The 25,462-nt window shown below is 49.3% G+C and overlaps 1 protein-coding gene across 1 annotated transcript in view; it reads right to left on the reverse strand.

Annotated features, from left to right (window-relative positions):
- LOC139277970 (neurofilament heavy polypeptide-like) overlaps positions 1-25,462 on the reverse strand; it is a 94,270-nt gene that overhangs the window by 25,390 nt on the left and 43,418 nt on the right. The window contains exons 8-12 of the mRNA XM_070896610.1: positions 18,922-20,979; positions 17,838-17,912; positions 15,558-15,878; positions 3,585-3,702; positions 2,716-3,160 (exon numbers count right to left, since the gene is read on the reverse strand). Coding sequence (XP_070752711.1) covers positions 2,716-3,160; positions 3,585-3,702; positions 15,558-15,878; positions 17,838-17,912; positions 18,922-20,979 — 3,017 coding nt within the window. The remainder of the gene's footprint in view (positions 1-2,715; positions 3,161-3,584; positions 3,703-15,557; positions 15,879-17,837; positions 17,913-18,921; positions 20,980-25,462) is intronic.

Genomic DNA, 25,462 nt, shown 5'->3' on the forward strand with positions numbered 1-25,462 from the left:
ATGGGTCTGGGGGGACAGCCAGGAAAGGGCTTTTAATAGAGCACGCAATTTGTTATGTTCCAACAATCTGTTAACGCTATATGACCCATGTAAGAAACTTGTGTTAATGTGCGATGCGTCGTCCTATGGTGTCGGGTGTGTGTTGCAGCATGTCAATGCCAAGGGTCAGTTACAGCCGGTAGCTTATGCCTCCAGAAGTCTGTCCCAGGCAGAAAGGGGCTACGGGATGGTGAAAAGGAGGCGCTCGCATGTGTATTTGCGGTAAAGAAAATGCACCAGTACCTGTTTGGCAGGAAATTTGAGCTGGTGACAGATCACAAACCCCTAACGTCCCTTTTGGCCGACAACAAGGCCATAAATGCAACTGCATCGGCCCGCATACAGAGGTCGGCACTCACGTTAGCCGCCTATGACTACACAATTCGGCACAGACCGGGCACCGAAAACTGCGCCGATGCACTCAGCAGGCTCCCACTAGCCACCACTTAGGGGGCTACTGAGCATGCTGCTGAGATGGTCATGGCTGTTGAAGCTTTCGGAAGCGAAGGCTCACCCGTGACAGCCCGTCAGATTAAAGTCTGGACAAATAGAGACCCGCTATTGTCTCTAGTCAAGAAATGTGTCCTGAATGGGGACTGGGCAGCCACGTACAGGGCATGCCCTGAGGAATTTAAATCATTTCACAAGCGCAAGGATGAACTCTCGATTCAGGCCAATTGCCTACTGTGGGGAAACCGCGTAGTCATGCCCCAGATGGGCAGAGAGGTGTTCATCAGAGAACTCCACAATGGGCACCCGGGCATTGTCACGATGAAGGCAATTGCCAGGTCACACGTTTGGTGGCCATGGATAGACGCAGATCTGGAACTTTGTGTTCGCAGGTGCAACTCGTGTGCCCAGCTGGGCAATGCGCCCAGGGAAGCCCCCCTTAGCCCCTGGCCATGGCCCGCCAAGCCTTGGTCACGCATCCATGTGGACTACGCAGGTCCTTTCATGGGGAAAATGTTTTTGGTTGTAGTAGACGCCTACTCCAAATGGATCGAGTGTGACATTTTAAATTCAAGCACATCCTCTGCCACGGTAGAAAGTCTACTGGCAATGTTCACCGCCCACGGTCTACCAGACATCTTGGTCAGCGACAATGGCCCGTGCTTCACAAGCACTGAATTCCATGATTTCATGACAGGCAATGGAATTAACCATGTTAGAACGGCACCGTTCAAGCCGGCCTCAAACGGCCAGGCAGAACGAGCAGTGCAGATAATCAAACAGGGGATGCTCAGAATCCAAGGGGGTTCCCTACAAACCCGCTTATCACGCCTCCTGTTGGCCTATAGATCCCGACCACACTTGCTCACAGGGGTTCCACCCGCAGAGCTACTAATGAAAAGGACACTCAAAACCCGGTTATCCCTTATACACCCCACCATGAAAGAAATTGTCGAGAGCAGGCGCCAGTCACAATATGACTACCATGACAGGAATGCGAGGGCGCGATGTATTGATGTAAATGATCCTGTTTTTGTCCTCAACTACGCTGCAGGGCCCAAATGGCTCGCAGGCACTGTGGTTGCCAAAGAGGGAAATAGGATTCTGGTAGTTAAACTTACCAATGGACAAATCTGCCGCAAACATGTGGATCAAACAAAAAGGAGGTTCAGCAACCCCATAGAAGAAGCAGAGGAAGAACACGATATAGAGTTCACTCCACCACAGGTGACCGAACACCGGAACCAAAGGGAGGAGAGCCCAGTTACTGTGGGCAGTCCGGACAGGCCTGAGGCACTGCAAACAGCAGACACTCAGGCCAGCGCCCAACAACCGGAGCCCCAACTCAGGCGCTCTACAAGGGAGCGTAAACCACCAGAGAGACTCAACCTGTGATCCCAATAAGGGGGGGAGGTGATGTCATGTATTCAACCAGCATTGTAACCCATGTATAAACTGACCTAAGTTGTACACCGTCAGAACACTGACCACTAGGTGGGAGACACTCCTAACATGGACCTTCAGGTATAAAAGGGGAAGCTCCACCCACCTTCATCACTTGAGTGCCAAGGAATAAAGGACAGGTCACAGACTGACCTTCTCTCAAGCATGGGCCTCGTGTGCACTTATACTGTATAGTAAGGACTTGGTAATAAGGGCCATGCTGTCAGGATGGGGGGTTGGTCAAGGCAGGTGGTGGAAAGTATAGGCAGGTGCTTTATTAAGGGCCAGTTTCAGTCAGAGAGGATGTTAATACAGTTAGCTCGAATAAAGTCATGGATGGCAAGGACCCTTTCATGAGTAAACTGAAGGGGAATACAGAGATTGATGATAACTGCTGATCTGCTGGCAGTCTAGCAGGGCAGTGGTGAGTGGGATGGTTTGGAGGTTAGGTCCCAGTGAGCGTGCTGGGCGGGAAGGTCAGCGAGAAAGGAGGATGGGGCAGTTATGGTTGCTGCTGTTAAGGAGGCAGCGATTGGTGTCTCAACAGACCTGTCAAGGAATGCCAAAAGAGCCATTCCCTCCCAGAATGTAGCAGCTCTAGGTTACAGGCTCAGACACCTCCCAATATTTTAGTCACATTTCAATAATAGCCAATTAGACTACTCCCCTTCCCTTCCTCCAAAGAAAAATGTACTTCACAAATTCCATTGGGAATATTGTGCTCTGTGCTTAGAGTTAGAGACAATTCTGAACTATTGTTCCTGAGTCTTATGTTGATGTTACCTCATGCTGTACTGACAGAGCCTTCTCTTCCGCCTGCAGCAGTCGGTGTCTCAGACCCAATTCATCAATCAGACCTCTCTCTTCTTGCCCCTGTGGGCCTCTAGAGCCAATCTCAGTGCTTTCCACCTTCTGGTCCTGTGCGGATGTCACACAGTCTCCCTTGCTTCCATCCTTGGGGGCCTGCTGTCCTCTGATTATCCAGCCATCTTCAAGCTGCTCCCTTGCAAAAGCTCGGTCACTTGCGGTTATTTTATCACACGATTTCTCCTGATCTTTCCACATTTGCTCCTTCTGTGTGGGGCTCGGGTCCTCCTGCCACCTTAGGCCTGCTTCTCTTGGCCCTTTGCCACTAGCTTTTCTGGGCAGACTCTTGGCCTCTATACATTGCGGCTGCTGCCTTTGGCTTTCAGTCCTCAGAGCGTCTGCTTTAAGTCCTTCAACCGATCTATAAAAATAGATGGGAATCTAAACAATCTGCATCTGATCAACCCCTCCAGGACCTCCTGAGCCCTTTAAAATTACTCATTACCTAAAGTGACTATGAATCTTTGAGATCATGTAGACTGGGGTGAGATACAGAGTAAAGCTCCCTCTAAATTACCGCATTAATCACTCCCAGGATTAGATTACAGCATGGATTAGAAGGCTTGTATGTGTGTGTGTGTGTGTGTGTGTGTGATGCATATATGTATATGTATGTGTGTTTCTATATGTATGTGTGTGTATGTGCGTGCGTCTGTGCGTGCGTACGTGCGTCCATGCGCATGCGTGTGTTTTATGTGCGTGTGCGTATGGGCTTATGTGCATTTTGCGTACGTGTAAGTGCATGTCAGTATGCAAGTACACACATTACATTGGAGCTCTCCTACCTGCGGCTCTGCTGTTCCATCTGTTGCAGTCTTTCCCTCAGCTGTTTGTTATCGTCCTGCAGAACTCGACACTCTTGGGCCAGATTGCGACACTCGACCTGCAGACTCTGCACCGCACCTGTTATATATACAGCTCAAATATCAATACAAACGTGCAAGGAGGCAACAGTTTCTGGTCGGGCATTCCACGTCATAACAATACCCTGCGTAAAATAACATTCTTCCAATCATTCCCTTCATTCTTTTGATGATCTTACACATAATACACACAAGCTACAACAGAGAAACAGGCCATTTGGCCCAACCAGTCTGGTACCAATCTGTACTGGCGTTTAACGTACACATGAGCAAAGTGTCCTAATCGCATTTACCCACCTGTTCCCATATCCCTTCAACCCTTTTTCCCACATCCCCCTGCCAATCTAATCTTCAATGTCCTCTCCTCTCATGGTCACACCTTACTTTCAATTCTTTTTTGACTGATATACTTCAACAATACTTTACTGTTCCCATTGATGCTTTTTTTAAAAAAGCATTTTCCCTCTTAAGCTTTCCATCTCCTGCTCTTAACCACTTGCCTTATTTCCTCCTTTAGTTTTATTCATTATTAATATTCTTATAATACTCAATTGGAAAGCAATTATAATTAATTTCCAATTTTTTTTTGTCCTTAGCATCCTAAAATGATTAATAGTTTCCATTTTTAATGGAATATATTTGTAATCGTAGAATGATACCACAGAAGGAGGCCATTCGGCCCACCCTGACTGTACTGGCTCTTTGCTAGAGCTATCCAATTAATCACACTCCCCTGCTCTTTCCCCACAGCCTTGTATTTTTTTCCCCTTTAAATATTTATCCAATTTCCTTTGGAATTTTACTATTAAATCTGCTTCCACCACTCTTTCAGGCAGTGCATTTCTGATCACAACAAATCACTGGAGACAGTTTCTCTTTATTTACTCTATCAAAACCAGTCATGATTTTGAACACCTCTATCATATCTCCTCTTAACCTTCTCTACTCCAAGGAGAGTAACCTCAGCTTCTCAAGTCTCTCCACATAACTGAAGTCCATCATCCCTGGTACCATTCCAGTAAGTCGCTTGTGCACAGTCCCAAGGCCTTGACATCCTTCCTAAAGTGTGGTGCCCAGAGCTGAACACAATACTCCAGCTGAGGCCTAACCAGTGTTTTATAAAGGTTTAGCAATAACATCCTTGCTTTTGTACTCTATCCCTCTATTCATCATCATCATAGGCAGTCCCTCGGAATCGAGGAAGACTTGCTTCCACTCCTAAAGCGAGTTCTTTGGTGGCTGAACAGTCCAATACGAGAGCCACAGACCCTGTCAAAGGTGGAACAGATATTGATCGGGGGAAGGGTGGGGTGGCCCTGATTTACCACACGCTCCTTCCGCTGCCTGCGCCTGACCTCTTCACGCTCGCAGCGATGAGATTCGAGGAGCTCGACGCCCTCCTGGACGCACTTTCTCCACCTAGGGCGGTCTTCGGCCAGGGTCTCCCAGTGGTGATGTCGTACTTCACCAGGGAGGCTTTGAGGGTGTCCTTGTAACGTTTCCACTGCCCACGTTTGGCTCGTTTGCTACGAAGGAGCTCCGCGTAGAGCAATTGCTTAGGGAGTCTCGTGTATGGCATGCGAACTAAGTGGCCTGCCCAACGAAGCTGATCGTGTGTGGTTAGTGCTTCAATGATGGGGATGTTAGCCTGGACGAGGACACTAATGTACTGCAGTACGCGGACGACGACGATGCCTGCGCCTGCGTACATTCTGAGGCTGAACTCCAGGATATAGTCGATGTATTCACCGAGGCATATGAAAGCATGGGCCTTACGCCTAACATCCGTAAGACAAAGGTCCTCCACCAGCCTGTCCTCGCCGCACAGCACTGCCCCCCAGTCATCAAGATTCACTGCGCAGCCCTCGACAACGTGGACCACTTCCCATACCTCGGGAGCCTCATCAACAAAGGCAGACATTAATGCAGAGATTCAACATCGCCTCCAGTGTGCCAGTGCAGCCTTCGGCCGCCTGAGGAAAAGAGTGTTTGAAGACCAGGCCCTCAAACCTACCACCAAGCTCTACAGGGTTGTAGTAATACCCACCCTCCTGTATGGATCAGAGGCATGGACGATGTACAGAAGACACCTCAAGTCGCTGGAGTTTTATCACCAATGATGACTCTGCAAGATCTTGCAAATCCCCTGGGAGGACAGACGCACCAACATCCCTCTATTAATAAAGTCAAGGATCCCATATGACTTTTTAACAGCCTTCTCAATTTGTCCTGCCACTTTCAAACATTTGTATGCATATTTCCCCAGATCTCTCGGTTCCTGCACCCCATTTAAAATTGTACCATTTCGTTCATATTGCCTCTCCTCATTCTTCCTACCAAAATGTATTATTTCATACTTCTCTGCATTAAATTTCATTTGCCATGTGTCTGCCCATTTCACCAGTCTGTCTATATCCTCCTGAAGTCTGTTACTATCCTCCTCATTGTTTACATTTCCACGTTTTCTGTCATCTACAAACTTCAAAATTACGCCCTGTTTACCCTAGTTCAGTTCATTAATATATATCAAAATACCGACCCCTGGGAACCACCATTGTATACTTGGCTCCAATCTGAAAAACAACCATTCACCACTATTCTGTTTTCAGTCCTGTTATGTATGTAACCCTTTGCAACCTGTATCACACCACCACCAGAGGGCCTACCTGTTGGAGTCCCAAGGGATCCCAGTACCCCTTGGGAGCACGGTATATAAGCAGGCCACCCACAAGGTACCTGCACTCTGGAGTCTTATTAAAAGGAGCTAAGGTCACACTTACTCATTGCTCACAATACTTAGTTTCATCCTTTATTATCAGCATATCAATTGGCGACGAGATAATGAACAACCGCATGAAAATGCAAAGAACAATTGGTATCCTGGAGAAGTTCTCAGAAGGGGACGATTGGGAGGCCTTCATGGAGAGACTCGACCAATACTTTGTGGCCAACGAGCTGGAAGGGGACGAGAACGCTGCCAAATGAAGGGCGATCCTCCTTACCGTCTGTGGGGCAATAACCTATGGCCTCAAAGAATCTTCTAGCTCCTGTAAAACCAACAACGAAATCCTATGAAGAATTGTGTACGCTGGTCCGGGAGCACCTAAATCCTAAAGAAAGCGTTCTGATGGCGAGGTATCAGTTCTACATGTGTCAATGGTCAGAGGGCCAGGAAGTGGTGAGCTACATCGCCGAACTAAGGCGCCTTGCAGGACATTGCGAATTTGATGGATTCCTAGAACAAATGCTGAGAGACTTTTTTTGTGCTTGGCATTGGCCATGAGGTAATCCTTCGCAAACTGTTGACTGTTGAAACTCCGAATCTGAGCAAAGCCATAATGATAGCCCAGGCATTTATATCCACCAGCGACAACACAAAACAAATTTCGCAGCACAGAGATTTTGGCCAGTACTGTGCACAAAGTAATGTCGTTTTTGAACAGGAATATACATGGCAGAATGTACACACCATCTGCTGCATGACCTCAGATTACCCAGAGTCCGCCATCAATCATTAATGCGAGGCAGTTAACACCCTGTTGGCGTTGTGGAGGTGATCATCGGGCCCATTAATGCCGCTTCAAGCACTATGCGTGCAACGGCTGCAGAACAATGGGACACTTCCAGTGAACGTGCAGGCGAGCTGCAAACCCTGCAAACCACCACGTTGCAGAGGAAGATCGATCTACTGTGGATCAGACTGAATTGGAGACTCGAACCGAGTAGGCAGAGGTGTATGGGGTACATACCTTCACCACGAAGTGTCCACCAATAATGTTGAAAGTTGAACTGAACGCAATTCCAGTATCCATGGAACTGGACACGGTTGCGAGTCAGTCCATAATGAGCAAAAAGGCCTGCGACAGGCTGTGGTGCAACAAGGCACACAGGCCCAAGCTCAGCCCCATTCACACCAAGCTAAGAACTTACACCAAGGAACTGATCCCTGTAATTGGCAGTACAGAAGTCAAAGTATCCAATGATGGAGCAGTGCACGAACTCCCACTGTGGATCGTGCCAGAGGATGGCCCCACACTGTTTGGCAGAAGCTGGCAGGGAAAAATCTGCTGGAACTGGGATGACATCCAAGCGTTTTCGTCCGTCGACGAAGCCTCATGTGCCCAGGTTCTGAGCAGATTTCCGTAGTTGTTCGAGCCAGGCATTGGAAGCTTCTTGGGGGCGAAAGTGCAGATCCATTTGGTTCCCGGTACGCGACCCATCCACCACAAGGCATGGGCGGTACCGTATATGATGCGTGAGAAAGTGGAAATTGAGCTGGACAGGTTGCAGCGAGAAGGCATCATTGCGCCAGTGGAATTCAACGAGTGGGCCAGTCCGATTGTCCCGGTACTTAGAGGTGACGGCACGGTCAGAATCTGTGGGGACTATAAAGTAATGATTAACCGTTTTTCGCGATAGGACCAGTACCCGCTACCCAAGGCAGACGACCTATTTGCGACCCTGGCTAGAGGGAAGACATTCACCAAGTTGGACCTGACCTCAGCCGACATGACGCAGGAGCTAGAGGAATCTTCGAAAGGCCTCATAAGAACATAAGAATTAGGAACAGGAGTAGGCCATCTAGCCCCTCGAGCCTGCTCCGCCATTCAACAAGATCATGGCTGATCTGACCGTGGTCTCAGCTCCACTTACCCACCCGCTCCCCATAACCCTTAATTCCCTTATTGGTTAAAAATCTATCTGTGATTTGAATACATTCAATGAGCTAGCCTCAACTGCTTCCTTGGGCAGAGAATTCCACAGATTCACAACCCTCTGGGAGAAGAAATTCCTTCTCAACTCGGTTTTAAATTGGCTCCCCCGTATTTTGAGGCTGTGCCCCCTAGTTCTAGTCTCCCTGAATAGTGGAAACAACCTCTCTGCCTCTATCTTGTCTATCGCTTTCGTTATTTTAAATGTTTCTATAAGATCACCCCTCATCCTTCTGAACTCCAACGAGTAAAGACCCAGTCTACTCAATCTATCATCATAAGGTAACCCCCTCATCCCCGGAATCAACCTAGTGAATCATCTCTGTACCCCCTCCAAAGCCAGTATATCCTTCCTTAAGTAAGGTGACCAAAACTGCACGCAGTACTCCGGGTGCGGCCTCACCAATACCTTGTACAGTTGCAGCAGGACCTCTCTGCTTTTGTACTCCATCCCTCTCGCAATGAAGGCCAACATTCCATTCGCCTTCCTGATTACCTGCTGCACCTGCAAACTAACTTTTTGGGATTCATGCACAAGGACCCCCAGGTCCCTCTGCACCGCAGCATGTTGTAATTTCTCCCCATTCAAATAATATTCCCTTTTATTGTTTTTTTTTCCCCAAGGTGGATGACCTCACATTTTCCGACATTGTATTCCATCTGCCAAACCTTAGCCCATTCGCTTAACCTATCTAAATCTCTTTGCAGACTCTGTGTCCTCTACACAACCCGCTTTCCCACTAATCTTTGTGTCATCTGTAAATTTTGTTACACTACACTCTGTCCCCTCTTCCAGGTCATCTACGTATATTGTAAACAGTTGTGGTCCCAGCACCAATCCCTGTGGCACACCACTAACCACCGATTTCCAACCCGAAAAGGACCCATTTATCCCGACTCTCTGCTTTCTGTTAGCCAGCCAATTCTCTATCCATGCTGATACATTTCCTCTGACTCCGCGTACCTTTATCTTCTGCAGTTAGCTTTTATCGAATGCCTTTTGGAAATCTAAATACACCACATCCATCGGTACACCTCTATCCACCATACTCGTTATATCCTCAAAGAATTCCAGTAAATTAGTTAAACATGATTTCCCCTTCATAAATCCATGTTACGTCTGCTTGATTGCACTATTCCTATCTAGATGTCACCTGCATCAACACGCACAAAGGTCTGTTCATCTATAACAGATGCCCGTTCGGGATTCGGTCGGCCGTGGCAATCTTCCAAAAGAACATGGAGAGCCTGCTAAAGTCGGTTCCTCGCACCGTGGTTTTCCAGGACAACATATTGGTTACAGGTCGGGACACCATTGAGCACCTGAAGAATCTGGAAGAGGGTCTTAGTTGGTTGGATCGTGTGGGACTCAGGTTGAAATGCTCGAAGTGTGTTTTCCTGGCACCGGAGGTCGAGTTCTTGGGAAGAAGAATCGCAGCAGACGTCATCAGACCCACCGACACCAAGACGGAGGCCATCAGGAACGCGCCGAGACCACAGAACGTGACGGAGCTGCGGTCATTCCTGGGACTCAACTATTTTGGTCATTTCCTACCCAGGTTAAGCACCTTGCTAGAACCCCTACATGTGCTACTGCGCAAGGGAGATGACTGGGTATGGGGGAATTCACAAGAGGCTGCCTTTGAGAAAGCCAGAAATCTGTTGTGTTCAAACAAATTGCTTGTCCTGTATAATCCATGTAAACGATTAGTGCTAGCTTGCGATGCGTCGTCATATGGGGTCGGATGTGTGTTACAACAGGCTAACGAATCGGGGATTTTGCAACCAGTTGCTTATGCATCCAGGAGTTTGTCCAAGGCCGAAAGGGCCTACAGCATGATTGAAAAAGAGGCTCTGGCCTGCGTTTACGGGATGAAAAAAATGCACCAATACTTGTTTGGTCTCAAGTTTGAGCTTGAAACTGACCACAAGCCGCTCATATCGCTGTTCTCTGAGAGCAAAGGGATTAACACCAATGCCTCTGCCCGCATCCACAGATGGGCGCTCACGCTGTTGGCATACAACTATGTAATCCGCCACAGATCGGGCACAGAGAACTGCGCTGATGCTCTCAGTCGGCTACCATTGCCCACCACTGGGGTGGAAATGTCACAGCCTGTGGACTTGCTCATGGTAATGGATGCATTCAAAAACGGAAAGTCATCTGTTACCGCCCACCAGATCAGGACCTGGACCAGCCAGGATCCTTTACTGTCCTTGGTAAAAAACTGTGTCCTCCATGGGAACTGGTCCAGTGTTCCAGCGGAGATGCAGGAGGCGATTAAGCCGTTCCACAGGCGCAAAGACGAAATGTCCTTGCAGGCGGACTGTCTGTTGTGGGGTAATCGCATGGTCTTGCCCAAGAAAGGCAGAGAAACATTCATTTGTGACCTACACAGCACCCACCCAGGCATTGTAATGATGAAAGCCATAGCCAGATCCCATGTGTGGTGGCCCGGCATCGACTCAGATTTAGAGTCATGCGTGCGCCAGTGCAACACTTGCTCTCAACTGAGCAATGCACCCAGAGAGGCACTGCTAAGTTTGTGGTCGTGGCCCTCCAAACCGTGGTCGAGGATCCACGTGGACTATGCAAGCCCATTTCTAGGCAAAATGATCTTAGTTGTCGTGGATGCTTATTCAAAATGGATTGAATGTGTAATAATGTGTAAGCACGGCCACCATCGAAAGCCTACGAGCCATGTTTGCCACACATGGCCTGCCTGATGTCCTAGTCAGCGACAATGGGTCGTGTTTTACCAGTGCTGAATTCAAGGAATTCATGACCCGCAATGGGATCAAGCATGTCACAATTGCCCCATTCAAGCCCGCATCCAATGGCCAGGCAGAATGGGCAGTTCGGACCATCAAGCAAAGCTTGAAATGCGTGTCGGAAGGCTCCCTGCACACCTGCCTGTCCCGAGTCCTGCTCAGCTACCACACTAGACCCAACTCGCTCAACGGGGTTCCCCAGCCAAACTGCTCATGAAAAGGGCACTCAAAACAAGGCTCTCTCTAGTCCACCCTGATCTCCATGATCACGTGGAGGGCAGGCGGCATCAACAAAGTATGTACCATGACCGCGCAAATTTGTCACGTGATATTGAAGTCAATAATCCTGTGTTTGTACTCAATTATGGACATAGTCCCAAATGGCTCGCTGGCACGGTCATAGCCAAAGAGGGGAGAGGGTGTTTCAGGTCAAATTGGCCAATGGACTAACGTGCAGAAAACATTTGGACTAAATCAAATTGCGGTTCACCAACAGCTACGGACAACCCAAAGAAGACACCAGTAGCTTTGACCCTCCAACACACACACAAGTGGCAACCGACATCATGGTTGACCATGAAGCCAAACTCACCATACCCAGCAGCCCTGCAGCTCAGTGAAGAACTAACCAACTCACCCACACCCACATTTGTACCGAGACGATCGACAAGGGAATGAAAAGCCCCAGATCGTCTGGCCCTGTAAATAAGTGTACTATTAACTTTATGAGGGAGTGATGTTATGTATTTAACCCTTTGCAACCTGTATCACACCACCACCAGAGGGCCTACCTGTTGGAGTCCCAAGGGATCCCAGCATCCCTTGGGAGCACGGTATATAAGCAGGCCACCCACGAAGTACCTGCTGGAGTCTTAGTAAAGGAGCTAAGGTCACACTTACTCATTGCTCACAGTACTCAGTTTCATCCTTTATTATGAGCATATCAAGTCCCTTAGCCAATTTTGTATCCATGCTGCTCCTGTCACTTTAATCTCATGGGCTTTTATTTTGCTAACAAGTCTATTATGTGGTACTTTGTCAAACGCCTTTTGAAAGTCGGGAGGGGGGGGGGGGGGGGGGGGGGGGGAGAAATTGCATAGCGCCCCGTTTGGGGTGATAACTTTTGCAGTAACACCACAATATGGCTGGGCGCTATGCGAGGGACTCCAAGGCGAACCTCCAGTTTAGCACTCCAGGAAGGCAGTGGAGCACTACATCTAGCACTACCACTTCACTTGCAGCGCTAAAGCCAGCAAGAGGGGCGGTAGTGGGGCAGCACTGCCCAATGTCAAGGGCAGTGCTGTCTGGAACAGAGGCTCCTTCCCTCTCAAAGGCAAGGGCTTTTGCTGTAAGCTCTGCATTTCAAGAATGTCCATCATCGCCTACGGCAGCTGTGATCCGCGACAATCAGCTCCAAGCACTCTAACAGAGTTGTATGGCTGATCAATGGCAGCATATCAAACTGTTCAAAACACAACCCAAGAGGTAAAAAAACATTTTTTCTGGAATCAAGCGGCCTTACCTTTAAATACCGCTCCCCAAGCGGCCGGCCTCTCTAACAGCAGCTGTCGGTGTTGTCGCCTGGTGATGCTGCAGGGGGCGGAACCAAAGTTTGGGTCCGGGGCGATGCGCAGCATGGGGACATCACGATCTCCGAGCGGAGGAGATCGTGGCGCTAGGGGTTACCGCCGGCGCAAACCTAGACGGAAATTTTGCGGGCATCAGTACTCTCGCTGCACCAGGTCACAAAGCCAGTAGCGCCCAATATCGCCCTCTCCGGAGGCACTAACGGGGGGTGCAAAGGAGGCAAATTTCTAGGCCCAAATACATATCAACCGCACTACCCTCGTCAAATTATTGTGCAACTTCACAATCTCTTTTAAATAAGGTCCCACTGTTGCTCCACAGTCCCGTGTGTCAACGTCTCCTTCCACCTCCCTTCGAGCTCACTCCTCGTATTCCTAAACTCCGCCCCAATCAACTGACTAACATACTGCTTGAGGGAGGAGTCCTGGACACATTTTAGAATTCCATTCCCATTTCTCTCTTTACTCTCTTTGTCCCAATGGATCATTAAAATTTCCAAGAAAAATAATTTTGTTATTCCTACTCATCCCTCTAATCTTATGCATCCCTTCCGTTTCCTTCCCACAATTTGGAGGTGTGCAGTGCAGCCCTACTAATATATCAAGCTCTTTGCTTTAGCTTTGAGCTGGTACCATATTGACTTTGTCTATATCCTTTCCTCGTGTATATCAACACTCTCCAGTATGCATTCCCTCTTTCACCAATATTTCTCCTTCCTTACCGTTCCTATCCCTCCTCAATACGCTTATTTTACATTTATGTCCAGTTTGCAGTCAAGTTTCTGTTAGAAACATTAATCATACAGCACAGGAGGCCATTCGGTCCATCAGGCCTGTGCCGGCTCTTTGGTACAGTTATCCTATTAGCCCCACACCCCTGCTCTCTGTTCCTGCACCCACTTTATTATTATACCATTTAGTTTATATTGCCTCTCCTCATTTTTCCTTCCAGAATTAATCAGTTCACACTTCTCTACGTTAAATTTCATTTGCCATGTGTCCGTCCATATCACTAGACTGTATGTCCTCCTGAAATCTGTTAATGCTATTAAGCCTAGATTTTCCTGTACAATATTTCATTCAGTTCCCCCAATTTATTTCACACATTCCAGTACATGTGGTTTAAACAATTTTTGCTTTTCAACACTGCTCCTTTCCCAATGATTTTTGTATCGTTTCCCCAATTATAACTAGTCGCTTTAGTTTTATTCCTCTCCTCCATATCCTTCTTGCTAAATTGTTTTCTGCATGAATATTATCTTCATCTATTTCTCTGTTCTCCATTAGTTGATCTTGGTTGGTTTTACTTTTCCAGCACCTCCACTGTCTAAAAACCTCGTCAGTTCCATATTTCACCGTTTTCACAGGACATCAACTCCCTCCCTGTTCAGGTGTAACCTACCCTTGCGGAATAGTTCCCAGCTGTCCCAGAACTGGTGCCAAAGCCCAAGAATGGAATCCCTCTTCCTGACATCTCTCCTTTCGCCAGACAGTGATTTCCATAATCCCCCTACGCTATTCCAACGCATAGTTGGTGAAGTAATCCTGAGATTTCCATCTGTGGCGTCCGGCTCCTAAACTCATCCTGCAGGACATCGGGCCTTTCCTGACACCCATAACTGACCCCACATGAACCCCGATAACTGGCCCTGCACTTTTCTAATCCATAGGATGTGGGCTTCGCTGACAAGACCACCATTTACTGCCCATCCCTAATTGCCCTTCAGAAGATGGTGGTGAGCCGCCTTCTAGAGCTGCTGCAGTTCGTGTGCTAAAGGTTCTCCCACAGTACTGTTAGGGAGGGAGTGCCACAATTTTGACCCAGAGATGATGAAAAAACAGCAATATATTTTCAAGTCAGGATGGTGTGTGACTTGGAGGGGAACTTGCGAGTTGCTGCAGTGCATCTTGTAGATGGTACACACTGCAGCCACGGTGCGCTGGTGGGGGAGGGAGTGAATGTTTAAGGTGATGGATGGGGTACCAATCAAGCGGGCTGCTTTGTCCTGGATGGCGTTGAGCTTCTTTGAGTTTTGTTGGAGCTGCACTCATCCAGGCAAGTGGAGAGTATTCTATCACACTCCTGACTTGTGCCTTGTAGATGGTGGAAAAGCAGGGAGTCAGGAAGTGAGTCACTCGCTGCCAAATACACAGCCTCTGACCCGCTCTTGTTGCCAAGTAGCAATAAGGCTGGTCCAGTTAAGTTTCTGTTCAATGGTGTCCCCCAGGATGTCGGTGGTGGGGATTTCGACAATGGTAATGCCATTGACTATCAAGGGGCGGTGGTTAGACTTTCTCTTCTTGGAAATGGTAATTTCCTGGCACTTGTGTGGCCCTTGGATCCCGATAACTGACCCCACATGGATCCCGATAACTGGTCCACATCGATCCCGATAGCTGACCCCGCATGGATCCCGATAGCTGACCCCGCATGGATCCCGATAACTGACCCCCATGGATCCCGATAACTGGTCCGCATGGATCCCGATAGCTGACCCCGCATGGATCCCGATAGCTGACCCCGCATGGATCCCGATAGCTGACCCCGCATGGATCCCGATAGCTGACCCCGCATGGATCCCGATAGCTGACCCCGCATGGATCCCGATAGCTGACCCCGCATGGATCCCGATAGCTGACCCCGCATGGATCCCGATAGCTGACCTCACATATGCTACCTACCCACACACACACACACACACACACACACACACACACACACACACACACACATCTACCCACCATGCTGTTCCACTGAGGCCACACCCTCGCCATTTAATGGCGTCTTTGTATGGAATCCCTCCCACCTTTCACTTGGATCATACCCTGGAGTTGGGTGACCTCTTCGGAATTTTTCCTCTGGTGACTGTCACTCTTCATCTGTATCTCTGCCCGCAGTGTGGTGATCTCCAATTCGTACTCCAGCGTGGTCTGCTGAAGGTGCTCTAGCTCCGCTCGGATACGGCACAACTCCTCCTGCAGCGTGGCAATCTCATTCTCCCGCTCTCCTGCTGCCTCCTCCGCCGCCTGGCGCAGGTTCACAATCTCCTCCTGTGCACAGTGGAGTTCTTCGTGAGCCTCCATCAGCTCACTCTCCTTCTCCTCCTCCAAGCTGTCGATCTCCTCCTGAACAGACCGGAGCTGTGCTGAATGGAACAAAGCAAATATCCACAGGTTTCATCACTGAGTCTGCTCGTCGAGTCATTACCAAGGCAAGCGGGCACAGCATAAAACGACCCCAATACAGTCTTAGCTCATCCAGAGCGAGGGCAGGCAGCTCACCAGAGTTGGGGCAAAGACAAACTGCTGGGACAGAGTAGAGAGTTGTTTCCTGTATCTACCCCGTTTAATTGTTTGGTGATGGAACTGTGCCGGGTGAGGTCAATCAGAGAAAAGGAAGAACTTGCATTTATATAGTCCTTAACACATTGCAAAGCCCTTTGCAGCCAATTAATTACTTTGAAGTGTAGTCACTGTTGTTCTATAGGCAAACATGGCAGCCAAATTGCACACCGCTCAGTTAATCTGTTGTTAGTGATGTTGAGTGATAAATATTGGCCAGGACACTTCTACAGATAGCGTCATGAGATCTTTTACATTCTCCTGAATAGGTATACAGGCCTCAGTTAAATGAACAGTGAGTATCTCCTAACACGTAATGAAGTGCCCCTTCTGAGTGAGATGGTTCATTGCTGCCATTCCTCTGGGGTTCCTGAAATGGGGGGGGTGGCTAACTACCTTGTTTGGCTGGGTCACCACTCGCAAGTGGAGGTGTCTCTCGCCCTGCCACTGGGGGTGTCACTCGCCCTGCCACTGGGGGTGTCACTCGCCTTACTCATCCTTCTGGTTCAGGTCGAGTCCATTGACTGGGGTGCTGTGTGGTATGGATGATGAGTTGATCTCACTCTCTCACCACTGCCGTGCCACTGCCGTTGGGCACCCCCTCGGTATCTGCCCCACAGGAGATCTGTTGATCAGTTTCATGTTGACCTTTCACTCATTCCCATTTAGCTCCTCTGCTCTGCCTCTCCTGGTTTGATGAGTGATATTTTGGGTTCCTTTATCAATCCCAGTTAATATTTTATATTCCTCGATCCCCCTACAACCACCTCGTCTCCATTGCAACAATAACTATACTTCAAAAGTACTTCACTGGCTGTAAAGCGCTATGGGACGTGATTCATAATTATGTAGAATTCACAGCGCAGAAACAGGCCATTCAGTCCAACAGGTCTATCCCGGTGTTTATAATGCACATGAGCCTCCTTCCATTCGAATGACCTCTTCTCACCCTGACCCCAGTATCCTTCTATTCACTTCTCCCTCATGTATACCTCAAGCCTTCCCTAAATGCTTTGATGCTCGTCCTGAGGTCGTGAAAGGCGCTATATAAATGCAAGTCTTTTTTACTTCTAAGAGACTGGAGATATTCCTTTAAAGGCTCTTCCAATCCCACCCTTTACACAGGAATGGCTTTTCTTGCACTGTCTCCAACTCATGTGTGAGCTTTATGTGATATGGTGACCAGAACTGTATTCACAATCCAGGTGAGGCCTCCCAGTACATTGCGAAGCCCTTACACACCCTCTGTAGTCTTGTGCCTGGGTCTGGTTATAAATTCCAGCAGTCTATCAGTGATTCAGTTGTGTTTATTTGTCAACTTGTCCAGACATTGAAAGTGAGGATTCTATCACCACCCATTCCTCCCTTGACCAAATTCAAACCGATCCATTGCATATTTCTGATGCACATTTGTCCAACCTTTAAACAACCTTTACATTTATCAATATTCATTTTCATCTGCTATTTGTCTGCCCAATTGCACAAGTAGTCTGCATCCTGCAGGAATCCTTCGCTTGCTGCACTGTGTCTGCTGCTCTCATGATTTTGGTGTTGGCTGAAAATTTGATAATGTTGCATTTGGGTCACGATGGCATGTCGGAAACAACAGGTGTCCTGCTGGACCCCACTCAGCACCTGCCCTCGCCTGGCATTACAGCTTCCGCAATGCTCCATTTCCTATTTCTTAACCTGAGCTTCGCTCAGCAAACTGTCTCTAGCACACTGCTTTAGAGCACAGGTCGATCCCAAAATACGTCACTCACCTTGGAGACGCTGGATCTGTTTGGCGAAGTTTTCGGTTTGTTGCACATTGACCAATCGCTGCTCCTCCAGCAACCCTAGTGTTCGGAAAGGTCAGAGGTCAGGTGAAGCACGGGTTAGATACGGAGTAAAGCTCCCTCTACACTGTCCCATCAAACACTCCCAGGGCAGGTACAGCACGGGTTAGATACAGAGCAAAGTTCCATCTACACTGTCCCATCAAATACTCCCAGGGCAGGTACAGCACGGGTTAGATACAGAGCAAAGTTCCATCTACACTGTCCCATCAAACACTCCCAGGGCAGGTACAGCACGGGTTAGATACAGAGCAAAGTTCCATCTACACTGTCCCATCAAACACTTCCAGGGCAGGTACAGCACGGGTTAGATACAGAGCAAAGTTCCCTCTACACAGGCCCAATAATGTGGCCCTGCCCTTAGCTCAGAGGAACACCCATTCCTGCACCAGTACGAATGATTTTGCAGTTACCTCTTACATGAGAGTGGCAAGTTTGTGCCAATGTAAGGGCCGTGTGTATCGTGGACTCTCACTACAATTCACCCAAATTAATTTCTGTTGGATCTTTACAGTTGCCTCTCAGACAGAATGCCATGTTTGAGTCACCCAAAGGGTGAAAGGTCACTGCCCATCGAGTCCCCCATTGGGGAGAGGAACCCTTCACCCCCTCTGTTCGAGGTTGTTTTCTGCAGCTTCTAACCTCCTAATCAATGACTTCACCATTATTTGAATCCCTCTCCTCAATCTCCATTGTAGTGAGAATGGATTCAGCTCCTCACCTCTGTCCATTGTTTGGGCTTCACTCAAAATTCAGAAATTCTGCTGATTTTTCTCCTTGAAGGCATCAAATTTGGCCCCACCTGACCCCCACAACCAAATCCCTATCCCTGAACCCAGCTCCCAATCCCCCACCCCGCCCCGCTCCGCTCACCCCCCCTCCCCAAACACCTGCCCCCAGCAGATTCGCCCCCCAGCCCCCGGCACATTCTCAGGGTTGAGCACGGAGTGTACAGTGTCTGATCTTACCTCGAAACATCCCTTCCTGTTTTTTTATGAATCTCACCTACCTTGTAAATCCAGATAGTTCTTCTGGTGTCGGGCGGCCAGTTCCTGAGCTTTCGCCAATTCCTTTCGTAGCTGCTCAATCTGTGACCTCAACTCATCCAATTCCAACACGCCCAACACATTGTCACATGATACAGGATCGCTTACTAATTGGTCATAAGATTTAGAGACACACGCCACCATATCACGTAGTTCTAGATTGGCTGATATCATAGCAGATACTTTGTGATCAGCTGACTTGATCTCAATTGGTTTGGGATCAGCTGACTTGACCTCAATTGATTTGGGATCAGCTGACTTGACCTCAATTGGTTTGGGATCAGCTCCTTTGACCTCAATTGGTTTGGGATCAGCTGACTTGACCTCAATTGGTTTGGGATCAGCTGACTTGATCTCAATTGATTTGGGATCAGCTGACTTGACCTCAATTGGTTTGGGATCAGCTGACTTGACCTCAATTGGTTTGGGATCAGCTGACTTGACCTCAATTGGTTTGGGACCAGCTGACTTGATCTCAATTGGTTTGGGATCAGCTGACTTGACCTCAATTGATTTGGGATCAGCTGACTTGACCTCAATTGATTTTGGATCAGCTGACTTGGCCTCGGATCGTTTGTGATCAGCTGACATGACCTCAGATGGTTTGGGATCAGCTGACTTGACCTCAATTGATTTGGGATCAGCTGACTTGACCTCAATTGATTTGGGATCAGCTGACTTGACCTCAATTGATTTGGGATCAGCTGACTTGACCTCAATTGATTTGGGATCAGCTGACTTGACCTCGGATCGTTTGTGATCAGCTGATTTCATCTCAGACACCTTGGGATCAGCTGACATAACCTCAGATGGTTTGGGATCAGCTGACTTTACCTCAATTGATTTGGGATCAGCTGACTTGACCTCAATTGATTTGGGATCAGCTGACTTAACCTCAATTGATTTGGGATCAGCTGACTTAACCTCAATTGATTTGGGATCAGCTGACTTTATCTCGAATGGTTTGGGATCAGCTGACTTGAGCTCAATTGTTTTGGGATCAGCTGACTTGACCTCGGATGCTTTGCGATCAGCTGACTTCATCTCAGACACCTTGGGATCAGCTGATATGACCTTGGATGGTTTAGAATCAGCTGACTTGACCTCGGATAGTTTGGGATCAGCCGACTTGACCTCGGATGGTTTGGAATCATCTGACTTGACCTCGGATCGTTTGTGATCAGCTGACTTAATCTCAGACACCTTGGGATCAGCTGATATGACCTTGGATGGTTTGGAATCAGCTGACTTGACCTCGGATAGTTTGGGATCAGTTGACTTGACCTCGGATAGTTTGGGATCAGCCGACTTGACCTCGGATGGTTTGGGATAAGCCGACTTGACCTCGGATGGTTTGGGATCAGCCGACTTGACCTCAGATGGTTTGGGATCAGCCGACTTGACCTCGGATGGTTTGGGATCAGCCGACTTGACCTCGGATGGTTTGGGATCAGCCGACTTGACCTCGGATGGTTTGGGATCAGCCGACTTGACCTCGGATGGTTTGGGATCAGCTGACTTGACCTCGGATGGTTTGGGATCAGCCGACTTGACCTCGGATGGTTTGGGATCAGCTGACTTGACCTCGGATGGTTTGGGATCAGCCGACTTGACCTCGGATGGTTTGGGATCAGCTGACTTGACCTCGGATGGTTTGGGATCAGCTGACATGACCTCGGATGGTTTGCGATCAGCTGACTTCATCTCACACACCTTGGGATCAGTTGACTTGACCTCAAATATCTTAGGAACGATTGAATTGACCTCAAACGCCTTGGGAATGACTGATTTGACATCAGATATCTTGTAATCAGCTGACATAACCTCAGTTGGTTTGTGCTCAGCTGACATGACCTCAGTTGGTTTGGGATGGACTGAATTGACCTCGGATATCTTGGGGTCAACTGGTTTGACTTCAGGTGTTGGAATATCAGCTGACTTCATATGTGACTCTGGGTCACCTGACATTGTGACACTTGATGTTGATTCAGTTGATTTCATGTCACATGACAGCACATCACCTGAGCAAAAAAGAAACAGTAATGAGCAAACATCCAATATAGAAAGCGTTCACAGACAGGCACCTCTCACCGGACAGTGTTCCAACGCCCCTCCCTCACCGGACAGAGTTCCCAGCGCCCGTCCCTCACCGGACAGTGTTCCCAGCGCCCGTCCCTCACCGGAAGTGTTCCCAGCGCCCGACCCTCACCGGACAGAGTTCCCAGCGCCCGTCCCTCACCGGGCAGTGTTCCCAGTGCCCCTCCCTCACAGGACAGTATGTAGAGCCCCTCCCTCACCGGACAGAGTTCCCAGCGCCCGTCCCTCACCGGACAGAGTTCCCAGCGCCCGTCCCTCACCGGACAGTGTTCCCAGCGCCCATCCCTCACCGGACAGTGTTCCCAGCGCCCGTCCCTCACCGGACAGAGTTCCCAGCGCCCGTCCCTCACCGGGCAGTGTTCCCAGTGCCCCTCCCTCACAGGACAGTATGTAGAGCCCCTCCCTCACCGGACAGTGTGTAGAGCCCCTCCCTCACCGGACAGTGTTCACAGCGCCCGTCCCTCACCGGACAGTGTGTAGAGCCCCTCCCTCACCGGACATTGTGTGGAGCCTCTCCCTCACTGGACAGTGTGTAGAGCCCCTCCCTCACCGGACAGTGTGTGGAGCCCCTCCCTCACCGGGCAGTGTGTGGAGCCCTCCCTCACCGGACAGTGTTCCCAGCGTCCGTCCCTCACCGGACAGTGTTCCCAGCGCCCGTCCCTCACCGGGCAGTGTGTAGAGCCCCTCCCTCACCGGACAGTGTTCACAGCGCCCGTCCCTCACCGGACAGTGTGTAGAGCCCCTCCCTCACCGGACATTGTGTGGAGCCCCTCCCTCACCGGACAGTGTGTAGAGCCCCTCCCTCACCGGACAGTGTGTGGAGCCCCTCCCTCACCGGACAGTGTGTGGAGCCCCTCCCTCACCGGACAGTGTTCCCAGCGTCCGTCCCTCACCGGACAGTGTTCCCAGCGCCCCTCCCTCACCGGACAGTGTTCCCAGTGCCCCTCCCTCACCGGACAGTGTGTAGAGCCCCTCCCTCACTGGACAGTGTGACTATTGCGCCTGACTTAACCACAGACACCTTGGGAACAAATGACTGAATCTCCGATTACAGGTCCTCAGCAAGGTGCCCACGAGGGGCCTCATCCTGCCAAATGCTGCACCAGCCAAACTTCCACCCCCTGCCCCAGGGTTTACACCCAGCCTTTCCTAGCAGTCCCTGGAATCAGTGATAACAGCGCAGCAAGGTAGGGAAATCAAGAGAGATCATATGTCCCGTCACTGTATCGCCCTTTACATGGAGCAGGAGAACACGTATACTGTGTCACCACATCGCCCTTTACACGGAGGAGAACACGTGTACTGTGTCATCGCATTGCCCTTTTCACGGAGGAGAACACGTGTACTGTGTCACCACATCGCCCTTTACACGGAGCAGAACACATGTACTGTGTCACCGTGTCACCCTTTACACAGAGCAGAACACGTGTACTGTGTCACCACATCGCCCTTTACACGGAGGAGAACACATGTACTGTGTCACCACATCGCCCTTTACACGGAGGAGAACACGTGTACTGTGTCACCACATCGCCCTTTACACGGAGGAGAACACGTGTACTGTGTCACCGTGTCGCCCTTTACACGGAGGAGAACACGTGTACTGTGTCACCGTATCGCCCTTTACACGGAGAACACGTGTACTGTGTCACCGTGTCACCCTTTACACAGAGCAGAACACGTGTACTGTGTCACCACATCGCCCTTTACACGGAGGAGAACACATGTACTGTGTCACCACATCGCCCTTTACACGGAGGAGAACACGTGTACTGTGTCACCACATCGCCCTTTACACGGAGGAGAACACGTGTACTGTGTCACCGTGTCGCCCTTTACACGGAGGAGAACACGTGTACTGTGTCACCGTATCGCCCTTTACACGGAGAACACGTGTACTGTGTCACCGTGTCACCCTTTACACGGAGAACACGTGTACTGTGTCACCCTTTACACGGAGAACACGTGTACTGTGTCACCGCATCGCCCTTTACACGGAGGAGAACACGTGTACTGTGTCACCGTGTCGCCCTTTACATGGAGGAGAACACGTGTACTGTGTCACCGTGTCGCCCTTTACACGGAGGAGAACACGTGTACTGTGTCACCGTGTCGCCCTTTACATGGAGCAGGAGAACACGTGTACTGTGTCACCATGTCACCCTTTACACGGAGCAGATTACGAGTTCTGTGTTCCCATTGCCCTTTATTGGGTGCAAGAGACCTAATTCTGCTCTGGAATGTGCTGGCAGGTGTGAGCTCCAGCACACAGAATTTAATGATTCACAATATATCTCGGAATGCACAACTCAGTCTCTCAGCTGCTTAATTTTCAATCTGACAAACTCAGGAAACAAATTGAGCCCTGTCCTCATTAACCAGCAGGGTTTGGCTAGGAACCAAGATTCTGAAAATCAGTAAACCCATTTCAACCTTCTGCCTCCCTTTGCTGTACCTGGCCTGTGAATGTTTGATGGGAGTGTAGAGGGAACTTTACTCTGTATCTAAACCCGTGCAGTACTTGCCGGGATGGCAGGACTAACATAAGAAGAAAGACTGGATCGACTAGGCTTATATTCACTGGAATTTAGAAGAATGAGAGGGGATCTCATAGAAACATATAAAATTCTGACGGGTTTGGACAGGTTAGATGCAGGAAGAATGTTCCCGATGTTGGGGAAGTCCAGAACTAGGGATCACAGTCTAAGGATAAGAGGTAAGCCATTTAGGACTGAGATGAGGAGAAACTTCTTCACCCAGAGAGTTGTGAACCTGTGGAATTCTCTACCACAGAAAGTTGTTGAGGCCAGTTCATTAGATATATTCAAAAGGGAGTTAGATGTGGCCCTTACAGCTAAAGGGATCAAGGGGTATGGAGAGAAAGCAGGAATGGGGTACTGAAGTTGCATGATCAGCCATGATCATATTGAATGGTGGTGCAGGCTCGAAGGGCCGAATGGCCTACTCCTGCACCTATTTTCTATGTTTTTGTATTTGCCTTGGGAGTGTTTGATGGAACAGTGTAGAGGGAGCTTTACTATAGGATCGGTTGAGCCTGGAGATGATGAAGAAGTGAATGTGGGGTCAGTGACAGAGGGGTTTCAGGAAGGGGAAATGCGGTAATGTTGTGTAGGTGGTTTAGGTGAAGGACGGGATGTGGGATTGTGGCTTGGCTCAGAATACTTATTTGAATGAGTGTGTGATCCTGCAGTGTTAATGTGATAAAACTTACTAAAAGGCCCTTGAACCTCAGCACACTTGTCTTCTCCAGAGCTTAGTTATGAAGTGGTTATATTCCCTGGGTAATATCTGCTGCTCATTCTTCTTTTGCCCAATCTCCCAGCTCGTGTCTCTGCCCTTCCTCCCCTTCCTATCTCAGGGGAGCCGTTGGTCTCGCTACGTGTCTGACTGTGGCCAACCCTTGTTTAGGAGAGGCCGCCATGTCTTTGGCTGTTTCTCCTGCGCTTGATCATTGCCTAGTTCCAAATGTTCTCACTCAGCACATGATTGTCACTCTAAGCCTCGCTTCCCGGATTCCAACCAGCGCCCAACGAGCTGGTAATATTCTCACACTTGCCTGGCCTCTATAGATTGCAAGGTAGAGGACCCAGTGAGCATCCTTTGCACCAGTACAGTGCAAACCAGTCTGTGTCCTGCACTATGGAAGTTTGTGTCTCAGGTGTGTGATTTATTCCATGTCTGGTTATTAAAACAAAAATGTGCATGTGACATCTGGTGCTGGTGAAGGCACCATATATATGCAAGTCCTTCTTTTTATGAGAGAGAGAGAATTACATAGAATCTACAGTACAGGAGAGAGAGAAAGAGAGAGAGCTGGGAGCATGCACTCCCATAGCAGTGGCATTTGAGGCGAGTGTGTGAGATGTTGATCCTCTTCCACATCCTTTGGAGATGAGACAGGACGTACGAGTATAATTTAACACTGCTCTCAGCCAGGTGACCCCATGCCCGGCATCTAGTATCAATACTAACAGCTGTCTGTACTTCTAACATTCACTAGGATGAGGCAGCACCACAGAATGTTATTAATGAGGTTTGATATTAATATCCTGCTTACAGATTTGCTTTCAGTTTAGAAAGCCTGCAGCAACACTCCATAAGTGAACTCAATGCGCTCAGTCGGAGGGTGCGGGGGAGGGAGTGGGTGTAGGGGAAGAGTGTGAGGGTGCGGGGGAGGGAGTGGGTGTAGGGGAGAGTGTGAGGGTGCGGGGGAGGGAGTGGGTGTAGGGGAGAGTGTGAGGGTGCGGGGGAGGGAGTGGGTGTAGGGGAGAGTGTGAGGGTGCGGGGGAGGGAGTGGGTGTAGGGGAGAGTGTGAGGGTGCGGGGGAGGGAGTGGGTGTAGGGGAGAGTGTGAGGGTGCGGGGGAGGGAGTGGGTGTAGGGGAGAG

The sequence above is a fragment of the Pristiophorus japonicus genome, chromosome 13 (assembly GCF_044704955.1).
Source record: "Pristiophorus japonicus isolate sPriJap1 chromosome 13, sPriJap1.hap1, whole genome shotgun sequence".
NCBI classification, from domain to species: domain Eukaryota; kingdom Metazoa; phylum Chordata; class Chondrichthyes; family Pristiophoridae; genus Pristiophorus; species Pristiophorus japonicus.